This window comes from Ursus arctos, unplaced genomic scaffold (genome assembly GCF_023065955.2).
Source record: "Ursus arctos isolate Adak ecotype North America unplaced genomic scaffold, UrsArc2.0 scaffold_18, whole genome shotgun sequence".
Lineage (NCBI taxonomy): Eukaryota > Metazoa > Chordata > Mammalia > Carnivora > Ursidae > Ursus > Ursus arctos.
The window spans coordinates 14,647,065-14,661,948 of record NW_026622852.1 but is presented as its reverse complement, the minus strand read 5'-3'; the positions used below and the strand labels follow the sequence as shown (position 1 = coordinate 14,661,948).

General features: G+C 41.8%; 1 protein-coding gene across 5 annotated transcripts in view; it reads right to left on the bottom strand.

Annotated features, from left to right (window-relative positions):
• The window catches only part of FOCAD (focadhesin), a 297,831-nt gene that overhangs the window by 53,467 nt on the left and 229,480 nt on the right, over window positions 1-14,884 (bottom strand). For all 5 annotated transcript variants that reach the window (XM_026506454.4, XM_048223032.2, XM_044386894.3 and 2 more), the window contains 5 exons: window positions 13,848-13,892; window positions 9,225-9,333; window positions 6,332-6,448; window positions 3,533-3,771; window positions 284-373 (listed from right to left, as the gene is read on the bottom strand). In XM_026506454.4, the coding sequence (XP_026362239.2) occupies window positions 284-373; window positions 3,533-3,771; window positions 6,332-6,448; window positions 9,225-9,333; window positions 13,848-13,892 (600 nt within the window). The remainder of the gene's footprint in view (window positions 1-283; window positions 374-3,532; window positions 3,772-6,331; window positions 6,449-9,224; window positions 9,334-13,847; window positions 13,893-14,884) is intronic.

Genomic DNA, 14,884 nt, shown 5'->3' with positions numbered 1-14,884 from the left:
CAGATACAAGCTTCCTATGATAAGTACAAGACAGAACAAGGTATTAATAACTTAATGACAGCTATGAAATGACATTCATTGCTTTGCATTGAAGCAAACTGTCTATTGCTGAAACATGGTTTTTAGAACAAGTACCTTTAACTACAGGTTCTGATTATTACTGAAAACTCTTTACAAAGGAATTCAAGATCTAGTCCTACAAGTATTTCACGATTGAATGGAAAGTTTACGGCAGAGAAAGATTCAATCCCCAAGTACCAGAGAGGAAATGGAACCAACATACTTATATTCAAGACTAGGATCAAAGCAGCAATTTTCCAGGGCATCCAGAGACTTCATCAGAAGAAGGTTCATCTGTTGGCCAGAGATATCACTGGGCAAAGACCAAAAGGAAAAATTCAGTTACTTAAAAATCATTCAAATGTCCAAAATACTATATAGTTCCTCTTAATATTTTACTGAACATTCATTTCATTAAAAAAACATAAAAGTAACAATAATATTGATGACCCACATACACTTATTTTGCAGACAGAGAAACCGAGTCAGAGAATTTAATAACTGAGTTCCCGAACACTTTAATCACTTGTAAACCAATAAACTCAAAAACTGCTACTTTTGTATTTCCTCAGCCCATTCCACTTTTAAACCACTGAAAAATAAAAACCAAAATCAGAATTCCAGAAACATTTCTAAGAATGCTAACGTGATTTTCTTGGGAAGATTTAACAACCCATGAAGCTGAAATTAACAATAATCATTCCAAATCTCTTTCTTGCAAAGACTGTTACTTCTGATTTCATGTCTCAATTGTGAAGGCTGTTCTATTCCTTTTTTCTTACGTTTGTTTTTTTCAGAAGGGGGGGGAACCCAGCCATACATTTTTCTGCCGTTAGAGGGTAATTGATGTGGTTTTGCAATGGTCTTGGTGAGAACTAGGACTTCTACAGTAAAAGAAAACTTTTTCAGGCAGAGTTATGGGCTTCGTCACCAACACTTGACTGTCCGGGGGTTCCTAACATGTCAACTGTCACTGCTGTTCCCTCGGACCATGCTCAGTGGAATGCAGTCCCAGGAATGCCAACCAGCCACAGGACACTTTAAACACTGTCTCCCAAACCAAGAATATAGTGGTTTGGCCTGAGGTGAAGGATTACGTTTTGCATTTAGCGAATGCACACGCACGCACGTGCACACGCGCGCACACACACACACAGTTTTAATAGCTCTAAGTCCTATAATAGTTGTTCTCTGGAGTAAAATAACTATCCTAAACAAATGCTGAAGAGATCCTACTAGTATCCTCTGGGAGTTATGACAGAAGCAAGCTTGGGAATAATATGCTTTTCTGAATAAATTTTAGACCGGAATTGAAATTCAGGCGACTTTTTCATAAGCCATGGCAAAAAATGGATTGTCATGATTCTTTTCTACAAGCTGATTTTTCCATCTTGAGCCCAACATACTGTCCTAGTCCTATATCCCTGGGGGGGGGGGTCATGCGGGGCCACTTACTGGATGTCGCCGATGACTCAGAGTCAACAGCCCTCAAAATCATGACCTTAATTTTAGAAAAATGGAAACTTCCTCCAAAAATGTCATTCTCGAGTGACATTGTCATTATTTAGTAAAATACTTATCAGCACCAAAAGGCAAATATTTCAGATTCCTCGGCTCTGAGAAATTAGGAAGGTGGGAAACATGAATAACTACGCGAGGACCTACAGCACCCCACACTGGCCAAGAGAGGAAGCACACTGTCCAAACAGATCATTAGAGCAAATTAAAAATCCGCACGGACTCTGAGGCCGTTTGGCCTTGGCAAGAGCTTCCTGGTGTCCGTCCCCAGGTTCTCCTGCAGGTGCCACGTCAAGTAAGACAGACAGGGGTAGAAGGTAATCTAGGAACTGGGATGAATCCTTCAGGTTTCTCCAGGTAGCATGATTAAATTAACCTCGAGTGCAAGCTTGTCAAACCCTAAAACCAGCAGCATCTCATCCTAAACTAATGAAGAGGGGAGCCAGAGCCAAGATAGGATGAAATGAGTTGCCTGGAATTAAACTGCCATGGCTCATTTTTAGTTGTAAAACGTGTTGCTTGAAAGATACTGAAGAAAGAGCATGAACACAGATGGTGAAGAAACTGCCATTTGTAGCATAGTAGCAAAGGGAAAAAAAAATCACTTTCAAGTTTTAAGTCTTTAAAAAACATGTTGCGTTCTGTCACACACACGAGATATGTAACAGTCAATTCACATGCAAAGGGCAGCCTTTTGTTCATGTCCAGAACCAGGCCTATAAATACGAATGCCGGTCAACAGAACAAAATGAACATTCTAGAAACGTTTTCATTTATGATCACAAAGACGAAGCCAATCTTCCCAATCATCTGACAGATGTTTCCAAGAGCTGCAAATGATCATCTGAAAGATAGTATTTCCCTAGATCAATAGCAGTTCTCATAAAGGTTTCACATAATGGTGTTTGCACAAAGCTATGTAAATTACAAATGCAAACTTAACCACTGGTTTCAAACTGAAATCTAAATATAGCATAATGTCATCCAGTTTACCCACATCGACACCGTCTCTTGGCTTTGGACAGACCGTTAAAATCTGCCAACCAGGGAAGTTTAAGGACATCGAACGTCACAACAGGATGCCTCTCCCAACTATCCTATTTCCAGTGCGGGGGGGAAAATGGGGCTGAATTCCAAGTCAGTGAACATCTAAATATTCATGATATTCAAATATTCATGTTGTACCACACTGCAATCAACCTGGATATATAAAATTCCAAGACGTGTTACAAAATAAAGAATAAATAGAACGGACAACACAACCAAGGCAGATTCATGCACAAGAGAACTTTCCCATCTAGTGGAATTTTCCACCTGGGTCTTTGATACTCGGTTAGCTCCATTCAAGGATAAAGTCAGCAGCCCAAAACTGAGCAAATGGAATAAAGCACACAGTATAATATACACAGATTAAGACTCTTGTTTAAGGATTATAAAAATGTAGCTAGGGCACAGGATAAAAGCAATCTTTAAAACTGGGTACATGCAGTTCTCTGGTGACCCAGGTGATTCCCAGTGCCCTCAGGCAGCAGGGATACTCCAATCTTCTCCTCCCATTTTATAGTAATATCAATAAAGGATCAACAATTATTTTCACCCTTAGAAACCAGGGGGGGAAAAGCAGCTTTTTAATTTTTAGCCCCACAAGACCACACTTTTCCTCAAATGTATTACATGGACATATCCAGAGCTTTCAGAAGCATGGAATGGTGTTCAAGTCACCATCACCTTCGTAAGAGCAACCCTAAAAATACACTAATATCTTCGTGATGGCATTTTGGAAAGCCAGATGCATTCACAAAGGACAAGAAAGGGTCGCTGTGCCCATTTCAAAAAGTTTAGCAACCACATAATCGCTCAGACAGAATGTTCGTGAACGTTCGTGCCCGTGCATCGCATCGTCTGCCTACATCATCACAAAGACGAAAAGGAGGAATATTTTCATCAACTGTACCTGAGTTTCTCCTCACACAAGCGAGAGAGAAACATCCCCAAAGCAAGGCCCATGTGGATTTGCACGGCTTGAGACTCATCGGCTCTTGGTTTCCCAGGTAACCTGGCAGTCAGCATGTTTAGGATTTCCTCAACCTTCTCTTTGCAAGAAATAATGAAAACTGGCACGAGGAGAGACAAAGCCGTGGCGGCAGCGGAGCGGGCAATCGCGCTAGCTGTGTTTTCACCAGAATAGGATTTCTAGGACATGCCAAAGGAAGAAAACAGGGGTTGGCCTTTTGTTTAAAACATGAAGGAAGCATACCTATCACAGAGGCACCACACAACATCAGCGGCTCTTAGATCCACCCCCGCCAATCAAAAATAGCATTTAAAAAACCCTATTTCTGTGTTTGGGTAGGTCCCCTTTTCACCCTTCCTTCCTGAAGCAATTTGCTACTAAACAATCAGTTGATTGATAATATCCTTTTAAATCTGAAAACAAAAAAATTAAGTCTTTTTTTACAGGGTGTGAATTCCCTGACTACACAGCCTGAAAAAAATCCAGTGTTTTGAAAGCCCACATGTGTTTACTAAAAAACAAAACAAAACAAAACAACAAAACCTGAAGTGAAGTTACCCAAGCTTGGAGAAACCACCAAGCCACACTATAAACGTCCAGAAAGCCAGTTTTCCAGGGAAGAAAGAAAGCGTGTGTGTGGTGGTGGGGGGGGGGGGGTGGTTGTTAAAGTTTAGTACGAAGGAAGAAGTGTAAGTTCAGTTCAGCACGGGGATCTATTGGCAGATGTCCCAAAATTTTTGGTGGGAACGCTTCCCAGTAGATGGATTATTTCCTACAGGGGGTTAATTCCTTTTAATTAAAAAGGAAGTTGAAATCCTAAAAGCCTCTGGTTACAAAGCAATAACCAGCTATTCAAAACGAAATGGGAGAGCTCTATACGCTCCTTCCTATATTGTAATTATGGGAAAAGAAATGAATAACAGCCCTAATAAAATGGCAGGGCAGCTGAGTATGGAAGAACTTCTACAAGAATCCCATGTGAGGGAGCTCCAACACACATGGTAGACAGTTATAAATATGTCTCAAGTGGGGGAAGAAAGCCCATTTCTCATTCCACACTATTACCCACTTCAAATTTTCAGACACACCATAAAGGCTGGGCTGTCCCTTGCAATCAAAGCACATTAAAAAGTGTGTTTAATTCTGTACCCATTTGCTCTCTAAGCTTTAGTACTTCAAGGACAAAACGCAAACATGTGCTAAGGTATTCTTCAAGTTAACAGAGCATTATTGCAATGACAATACTATTCAAAGTGACCCAGCTGCCTCAACAGGGGAAGTCGGGAAGTCGAGAGAGTGACTTTCGAATCAGGGCTTTGAAGAGGCAGAATAATGCAAAAATCACAAAGGTAAGCGGCAACCTGAGCTGGCTACTAAGGAGATTATTTTTCTTGGTTTGCGAGAACTAAGCAGCGTGATTAGAAATCTCATAGAATACCCTGTCCTGGTGAATATCTGAACCAGGGAGCTATTGCAAAGACCTCTAATATAAACTAGCTTTTCATCCATCGTTAAAGGAGTAAGAACATTGCTGACAGCAAAGAAATGGTCATAATCCAATGACTTGAGGAAAATCTACCTTCCAATTTAATTCTGTATTATCTGCAAGTCATTTGTTTGTCCCCAAGTATAGTTACAAATCCTAGTTCCAGACTCCGAGGCCCAGAGGAATACGTACCAGGTCCTCCCAATAGCAGGAGGACAGAGGCACGCAGAATGCTGTACAGAGAAGACAAGGCAATGGAGTTTCAGGCTCAATTCATGATCTTAGCAACAGTTCACGACCTGTGCTATATTTTTATTCAAATCGACTATAATCCTTTTCCACTCAGCTGACTGTCCCATGATCACTGTAATTCCCTAAGCAGTGGAGAGTGATAGGCAGAACCAAAAAAAATCCGGGCAGATACAGAAATAAGGCATGCACTAGAGCCAATGAAGGGGAAATAAAGCCTAAACCGAAAAAAGTGTGTTTTCAGTTTGTTTCAGATCTTAGGATATCAGCATGAAGAAAAAGAGTGACTACGTGACAGGAGCTTTTTTCTGAGCAACAACAATATTCCTTGGTATGTACAGAGTATTTCACAGTTTTCAAAACATTTTCCCACCGGTTATATCATGTGATCCTCGCAAATCTTTTATGAAGTTGGCAAAGCATTAATTTTTTACCTTCATCGTACAGGTAAGGAAAATAAAAATGAGGGGTGAAATATCAGGTCAACAGTCACAAAACCAGTAAGGGGTAGAGCTGGGGCTATAATCGCTAGAGAGAACATTGTTCAATTTGCCTCCTTTCACACGTAAGGAAACAAAGGCCCAAAGAGATTACATGCACTGCCTGTGGTCACATATCCTGGAATTTAAAAACACTAGGACTAGAAACTCAGGGACCCCAATCTTTAACCAACGTTTCTTTCACTACAGCTGTAGCTCTTGCCTCTGACTACACATGGGAATAATCTAGAAACCCTTCAAAATACTGAGGATGCCCATGGTCCGTTCCTAAGCAATTAAATCAGAGGAGAGGCCTACAGGTATTTATTTTTTTCTATCTACAGAGAGATTTTATATATATACACGTGTGTGCACGCACACACACACACACACACTTCAAATTCCCCAGGTGAGTCCAACATTAAGCTAAGACTGAGAATAATTACACTATGGTATGGCTTTCATGTGAACAATATGGGTTTTGACTTTTCCAAACATTTTTTAAATTTTATTTCTCAGACTTACATAATAAAACGAGGAGAAAAGTTGTCCTCTGGGTTGGTAATGGCTATCCACAATGACCAGGAGAGTATCAGACACCATGGAAACCCACTCCTTCATTGAAAGGAAATTAGGCTGAACCTGCAGACGAAGAAAAACATGAAATGAGGGGCACGTGGGTGACTCGGTCGGTTAAGCGTCCAGACTCCTGATTTTGGCTCAGGTCATGATCTTGGGGTCCTGGGATCTAGCCCCACATTGTCGGGCACAGTGCTCAGCAGAGTGTCTGCTTGAGGATTCTCTCTCCCTCCCCCTCCGCCCCTCCCCTGCTTGCTTTCTCTCTCTCTCTCAGATAAATAAATAAATCTTAAAAAAAAAAAAAGGAAAAACATGAAATGAAAATGGAAAAAAAAGAAAACCTAAATATTATTTCTAGATCTGGGGCACAACCCCCTTCTGTATTAAGGAGTAAAGTGCTATTATCAAAAAGTAACCTTCACCCACCAGGACTTCAGGAGGCAGATAGATATTTGACAAATAAACAGCCTCAGCCTGTGCCCCAACTGGAATAAGATTTACCTTTTATACAAGACAAGCAGAGGTGAGAGGACGGGGGCTGCAAAACAGACCGTGTCTGAGAGCTCTCCACTGCCCGCCTGTGTTTAGTGAGGGTGACATGGGGGTTAAAGGAGAGACGTGCAGAGAAAAACTCAAAACGTCTCATTTCTATGACTTGCCATTTCACAAAGGAGGTAATAAAGCAGCCTACAAAATTCTCATCACCGTCTTTAGCATTTCTGCTTACTATCACCATAGATTTATCATTCTGAATCATCACAACATTTGCCTCGCTAATTAGGTATGAAAGCATAAATGAACTTCAGTTGGGAAAAGAAGAGGAAAGAGAATGTAAAAAAACCCCAAAACAACAACAAAACCCAACTCATTAAAAAGAGATCTTGATTTTAAAAATCATTCATGAACCATGGATGTCAAAAGCATCCATTAACTCACAAGGTCACACTCAGGTGGGGCAAACAACAAAGGTCAGTGCGGTGTGAAGTATCCTTGGAATTCATGCCTTGACTCAAAGAAGGCCTCTTCCTGGGATCTTTGGTTGTTAGTCAGATGCAGATTTGAACAAAGTTTGAAAACTTCAACTTTAATCAAATAACGAGGTCTTGAGTTTGTACTGAATACCAACCAAAGACACGGTGATGAAGAACGAAAGCAGAGCCCCATCTTTGGGTCGTGAGGCTTCTCGATGTTTCGTGTAGTATGTGCTACAGCCCAGAGCAAAGGGGTGGGGAAATACAGAAGAATAAGACTGTCCGGAACTCAGACTCACAGCTAGACCCCTGGTTACCGCTGGGGCAAATACCCTGCACGAACGCCCCAAATCAGGGACCCTAGAAAGGCACGTTAACTTTTTAGGTCATAGAGTCTACTCAGCACGTTGTCTCTGCTAAAGGATTCCACGGCTCTTTCAAGGATATAAAACATCTTTCTCATCATTAAAGTAAAATCCTGCATTTAAAGTCAAATTTTCCCATGGTAACTACACTTCTATGCTTCATGCAATAATTGCTTGGCCTCTTTCCCTTCCCCAAGAGTAATATACATTTGTAGCTTTTGCCACACGGCCTCTATTCTCTTGTTTACTGGTAATGGCACCCTTTGGAGAATTCCCTCCTCCATGATTTGAAACTTGGTTAAATGCTCAACGAAGGTACCCATCTGACCTGCCCAAGGGGTGGGCATGAGACCCATGGGACCCTAACCCTTGAGTGACGCGAGCATAGTACGTGATCAGAGCGGATCCGTCCCAGTGGTGGTCGTCTGCCGTGACGGTTCTCCTATTGCTTCCTGTGCCTTATGCTCTTCCCCAAACCCAGTTTTCAGCTTTGCCTTCAATTCCATGGGCTTCTGGATGCCACATCCTTCTGCTTTTTTATTTAGATGAGAGTTGGTTCCTTTGCTTGCAACCAAAAAACTCCACCATGAAAAAAGAGTACGGATGGCCCATAAGACACACTGAGGGAACAGAGACCGGCTGAACAGCATTGACTAAAGCCCGGTTTTTGCAGCAAGAAGTCAGATGACGGTTACTATGACTGAATGCTTAGTATCTACCAGCTGTTGAGCTCTATACATTCATTCATTTGATCCTCACAGCAATCCTGTCTGGTGAGGACCCTTATCCCCACTTTACAGATGGGGGAACAGGCTCTGCAAGACGAGGTTCTAACAATAGACCACAGAGCTAGTAAGTGCAAGTACTGGGATTTCATACAGGACTCTTCCACTCCAAAGCCTATGTTTTTTAACCACTCGGCTATATTGTCTCCAGATAATGATAGCTACCAGATAATGGGGCTTACAAGAAGAATAAATCCATGCCTTTCTATTTTGACAGATATGAATTATCCGAAAAAGTACATAGGAAATGAACATTGGCCAGCTCGCCACATGTTTAATTAAGAAATAAATGCCTTGCAAAAATGAATAGGCACTTTGTCATTGACATCTACAATTAAAATGCAAAGTACAATTTTTTTCAGTCAGTAAACACTGCTTATTTATCATTTTTTGACAGCATTGTTCACTTTCAGTAAGCCTAGTTAACCTCCTAAGATTGGTTACCACTGATGTAATCACAAAAAGACAACCCCTGTTGCATAAAATTGGTACCTTCAAATGGAAATGACCACTTAACTGTGATGGAGAAAGCAAAACAGAAAAGCAGCAAGGCAAAGTGTCTGAGGAGCCCCTCAAGCTCGCCGTGCAAAGACCATCAAGTAGCATGACTCGGTGCGCGGCAGGCACTGGCTTGAACCTCATAAATTCAGGGCCAGGCTTACAGAGGCTGCTCACTTTTCAAACATTGCCCAACTGGCTCAAGTCACCCTTAACTCACCTCCGGGACCCCCTCCGAGTCCGAGGAGAGGCTGGCTTCGTGTCTGGATACGACGACAGCGAGGCTGCTTAAGGCTAACAGCGCGTTGCCCTTGACCACTGGGCTCTCCCTGTTTAAAAAGAAAAAAATTCCAAGAGAGGATTTGGGGGCATTAGCCGGGAGAAGAGAAGGCATTATTACAGAGAAGGCAGATGAGGTCAAAAAGCACGTCCATTCCCTCACAGGGCTTCATGTCTGCTTGTGCCCTGATATTCTTCCCTTCTTCTGACGCCAGCTCTGATTTTTCACTCTCCTTGGACGGGTATGGTCGTTAGGCTTTTTGTGTCTGTGTCACCTACAAATCTAAGCTCATATATCGAAGTCCTTTCTTCCTAAAGCTTTTATTTCATCATTGGACGTGGCATTTCGTAAGCTATGTCTTTCCACCTCATCTTTGGCCAATACGGATTTTATCGATTTGTACTGCAAACACGGAGCCAGGTGCGTGAATGAACGCAGTAGAATGCAACCGGCCTCTGGCTGTTCTCAGGCACTGGCATGTGGAAGCAGCTTCTCGTGAGCCACTTAGACAGCGACCTGCCACGCTTATTATGATTATTATTATCCTCCCCTTCTTTCCCCCGAGATGCCAAACCCAGCAACCTTAAAGGTGGTTTGTGATATAACTTAGAGACCCTAGAAAAGATGCCAAGAAAAGGGGGGGGGGCTGTTTTTAAACTACCTGGATGGAGAGTTGCTCTCTCCTATTATCCAAATGGTGTTTTTTCTATTATTAGCAACAAAAGCTTAAATATGACTTCTGGATGTAGTATGAAAAAAACTGAACCTTTTAAAATATACTTACCACCTGAAAATGAACATTTAATATTATTCCATTATTCCAACGTGATTCTGTAGAAGAAAATCTTCAGTGGGACACTGACTAGATGCTCTTGGTCGGCCACCTCCGTCATAACGGAACCCGGGCAACAGAGTACCCAAGCCCTCGGATGGTTCCATTCTGTCCTGGTTGTGGGTTCCCATAAACACAGAGACCGTTTCCCAAAACCTGGACTCAAGACCTGAACATTGACCTGTGTGTACGTGCCAGGATGACTCCTGCTCACCCCAGTGCAGGACCGGAACAGATCTGTGGGGTGAGGAGATTGCCAGCCCCACACCCCGTGCAAACTAAGGACCTCCGGTCCCAGGCCACGCTGATGACGGAACCTGTGAGTTAGTGGGGAGTCAAAGGTGAGTATATACACACGTTCTTGCATGTTTGTTTCCATTGGGTAAGAATGGGATTCAGGACTTGCCATGGTCGAGTTCCTCCAACTACCTATTCAGTGAATCCCTCCCGCCTTCCTGCTCTCCCCACCTTGGGGTGGTCAAACTCAGTGAAGTCTTCCTTTGCGCACTTGCTCATTCTGTCTACTCCTGCTTAATTCGTTCCTCTACAAGGCCTGCCATTCTTTGATCACACAACAATGTTTATATTGGGGGATGGGGTGAGGGGAGAAAATAGGAGGAAGACCTGAAGGTGAAGCCGATGCCTTCAACCAAGGTTTGCTAGAGTTCTGCAGGAAGGATCACCGTGAACTCCTACAGATAATAATAAAACACCAGGGAGCACGGCAAGATCTGGGCATTCCGAGGCACCCGAGCCATAATATCACTTAGCAAAACCAAAATTAAATCTATTTCTAATAGGATCTCTTTCCTTTAGCTGAGAATATCCCAAAGCCTGTCCTGCTACAAATCGGCCATGAATCCCTAAAGTTACATTAAAAAAAAAAAAAAAAAAAGATTTTCAAATTCTCAGTGATCTGACAATTCAATCCCTAGTTTTTATCACCCTATAGAAAAACTCAGATGGTCACCAGAAATCAGGTACCAAATCATTTAAAACAAGGATATTACATAAGATGACATGAAAAGTCCTCTTGTAACCCTGAAATTCTGGAAGAACATCTAGTCTCCATTTTAAAACAGAGCCCCCAAATGATTTTGTTTCAGAACTTTCACTGGTCCTGACACTCCTGGACATGTATTGTTCTTGTAAAATGGAGAAAAATGTATTTAAAGCCACTAGAAATTAGACCATTGCTTGCAGACTAAATGCATATTTGGACATTAATCTTTGAATAGAAAAAATAAGTCACAGTCCGCACAATGAATGCTCGGGCCAAGCCGCACACTTCACACAGGTACTGTGACCAGGTCTTGGTCAACTCTGCAGTCCCTGCATGCCTAGCACAGTGATTTATGGAGGGGAGACGCTCGATACATATTTAGTGAAACAAATTCACCGAGGAGCCGGCCAGGTGAAAATCTAAAAACGGTTCAGCAAAAACTCATCAGCTTGTGAATCAAATAACTATCCCCTACCAGCCGGGCAGTAGTAACTAATTTGCATAATAACATGTCAGCATCAGTACAGTATTTATCTAGGCAACACCACTAGCATTTTAATTAAACTGTCCTTTGGAACAAACTGATGCCATTAACCTAATTAAAAAGCACAGGGAAGGATGAGCTACAATGATGCTTTCTTAGGGACAAAGTATTACATTACATATTAGTAAAGTGACCCAGTCCTTCGGGGATTTTCATCTTTGGGTTCAGATCTATTTCATTAATAACAATGAAAATAAACTTACATCAATCATCAGGGTTTATCTGTGTTCTGATTGTCCCTTAGCCCTATCCTTGATGCTTTAAAACTGCTCTTAAATGAGCAAATCAGCCTAATCCTGTGACTGGTGTTTTACTTCCTGCATTTAACTTAGGGCTCAGAACAAAGTAAGTCTTACAATGGTCCAAACCAGCCTGTGGCAGCCATGATCCAGGAAAGCGAAGGCTAAGCTGGCAGCAGGTGGTGGTGGGGGTCCTCCCATGGTTGGAGGAAGCCAGTGGGAAAAAGCAAAGAGAGGGCAGCAGAGTGATTTTTTCCCCCTGCACTATCATTCATCTCTCAGCCTCCGAACCTCACTTGCTGTCATACCTACTATTGTCAGCATTGCTTTAATAAGATAAGGTCTACAAAATACTTAGAAATTTTTGATGAAAAGGTTTAGCACCACGAGAACATGAATTATTTTTATTCCCTACCACTGAGAATGTGAACACACTCTTCTTAGGTATTAGTCATGAAACGATGCTTTGCAAATCTGAAGATTAAAATCTTGTTGAAATAAAATTTTAGAATGGAAAATGCAAAAGCTACTAGAGAGGCAAAATTATAGTCTAATAGAAAGCTGCGAGATTCTTCAGTGTTCACGGTCTTTTTGCTGCAAATGTCAGAGCACTGTTTTTTAACAGGATATAAGTAGGCTACATAATGGAACAAACTATGAAAGGTAAAGGTCAAAGGCAGCCCCCGACCCAGCACCCCCTCCCCTCCAATATGCAGCTGAGAGCTCCCCCACTGTGTCTGCAATTCACCAAACTGGATAAGCAGACACAAATGAGTCCCTAGCGAAGCCTCTCTGTACTTTAGTTTTCATTTTGTCAACAGATATGTCAACAGATATTTCCCAGGGCCTCCCACAGAACTGAGTGCAGGGGAGGATTACCATCTCTATCTCCCTTTATTCAGAAGACATGAGGCTGAGTAGTGATCATGTACTATGATCAGACTTCACGATTACGTGCCTGCTTAAGAAATTACTGGTAGAAAGCGGACTCTGAGGTAGATTATGTTCTTTGTTTTCGGGTTTTTTTTTTTTAAAGGCAAAACCTATTTAGTCACGGAAGGTTCTGGGACATGATAGGGATAAACTATACTGCAATTAAATATGTCTAGATAATGTGGACACATGAAACCCTGTAGGTCAAAGGTCAATCCATGTTATTTAGCGGATAAGAAAAAAGGAAGTCCTACAGAAAGGGCAGCCCTAAAGGTGATGGTGGAAGGGAGAAGTGGCCGTAACTGACATGTAACTTACTGCCAGAAACAATTACTCAGCTTGTTAGCAAAGAAACCTGAAGAGATTGTTCAAGCAAGTTCATTAGGGTATAATTTTCTGTTGAGAGTTGGCTTAAGATAAATAAAAAGCCTCAAGGTGGTAATACTCATTATTTTTGTTAAAACAACCATAAGGATATGATTGAAACTGCCATTTTCATGGGCCTTCACGCTCGTTTTTGGTATTTAAAAATTCAATTTTTAGATACCCTGGGCCCAGTAACACAAAGGGAATGAAAGGAAGTACTACTTTGATTTATTTCCTGGCTCGCAGTTGAGATTTAATAACCTATTTGTAGAACCCACGTAATTCACATTAGCAAGAATTTCTCCTTCCCTCAGCAGCCCCCGCCCCCGCCCCAACCCAAATGAGAATCCTTTAAATCTAAGTCAAAGCACGGGGCACTTTGTTAGGTGTACAACAAGGGCACGACCTCAGTGACTCTTGATGTAGAAGTCATGTTTGTATTGATTCCTCTGTCTTCTCACAAAAAGACATTAACTTAAGAATTAACTTAACATGAGAAAGGATAACAACTGATTTAAAAAACATAATTTAAAAATCCTTCAAAATTCTTAAAGTTGGGATACACTCTAAAGGGAGAAATGGTATGCACCTGCTGGGGGAAAAAAATTTAAAGAAAATTTTTGGTAAGAGAATAAATGGATCTTACTTGGCCGCCGCCTTGGTGATCTCCTCAGTCAACATGTCTCGGACCCTGCAATACAGATTGAAAATAGGTGCGGGAGTTTACGTTGGGATAAGAACCCAATCTTTTTGCTTACCTGTCAACTGATAAGACTCCAGATCCTAAAACAATGTATGTGGAGTTTTAGTGTAAGGTGAAAAACCTGGCATAGGAGCTCTACTTCAAAGACTCTCCCCTGCCTATTCCTTAGGTCACTTATTGGAGGCAGGGAAGGAGGGACACATGGGCAGTTATGGCAGTGTCACCTCTTAAACTGAGTGGTGGCTACACAGGCATCCTTTATGTTATATTCTGCTCTGGGCTGAATGTCCGTATTCCCTGGAAATTCATATATTAAAATCCTAACACTCCCTGTAGAGCGTTTGGAGGTGAGGCCTTTGGGAGGTCGTGCGGGTGGCGCACTCATGAGTGGGATGAGTGGGATGAGTGGGACGAGTGCCCCTGTAAGAAGAGACACAATGCTTGCCTTCCTTCACGTGACAGTACAAGGCGAAGGCAGCCCCTTGCAAACCAGGAAGCAGGCCCTCACCAGCGCAACATATCCTGGCCCCTTGACTGGCATGTCCCAGCCTCCAGAAGGGTGAGAAATAAATTTCTGTGGTTTAAGCCATCCACCCAATCTATGGTATTTTAGTTATAGCAGCCTAAACTGACTAAGACATTCTCTCGTTTTTTGCAGAAGAGCTCACTAAAATAGCAATTTACTATTTCCAAATCGTAGATAATGGAATAGTCACTAAGTGTGTATAGAAAATAAAATTTTAAATGGTTATAAAATCACTCTGGAGCCGAAAGAAAATAATTACACGTGTGGACTGGAAGACAGCATACCCAATTCAAATATTCACCAGATAAAATGTCTTTTCAACATAAAAGCCTTGAGCTCAAGAACAACCATGGACTGCCGTATTTGAAGAAGCAATCATCGATATTTTCACTATACACTTTAAGTTTCGTAAGTTCAAACTTTTTATAAATATAAAATTTTGCAAATGTTATAG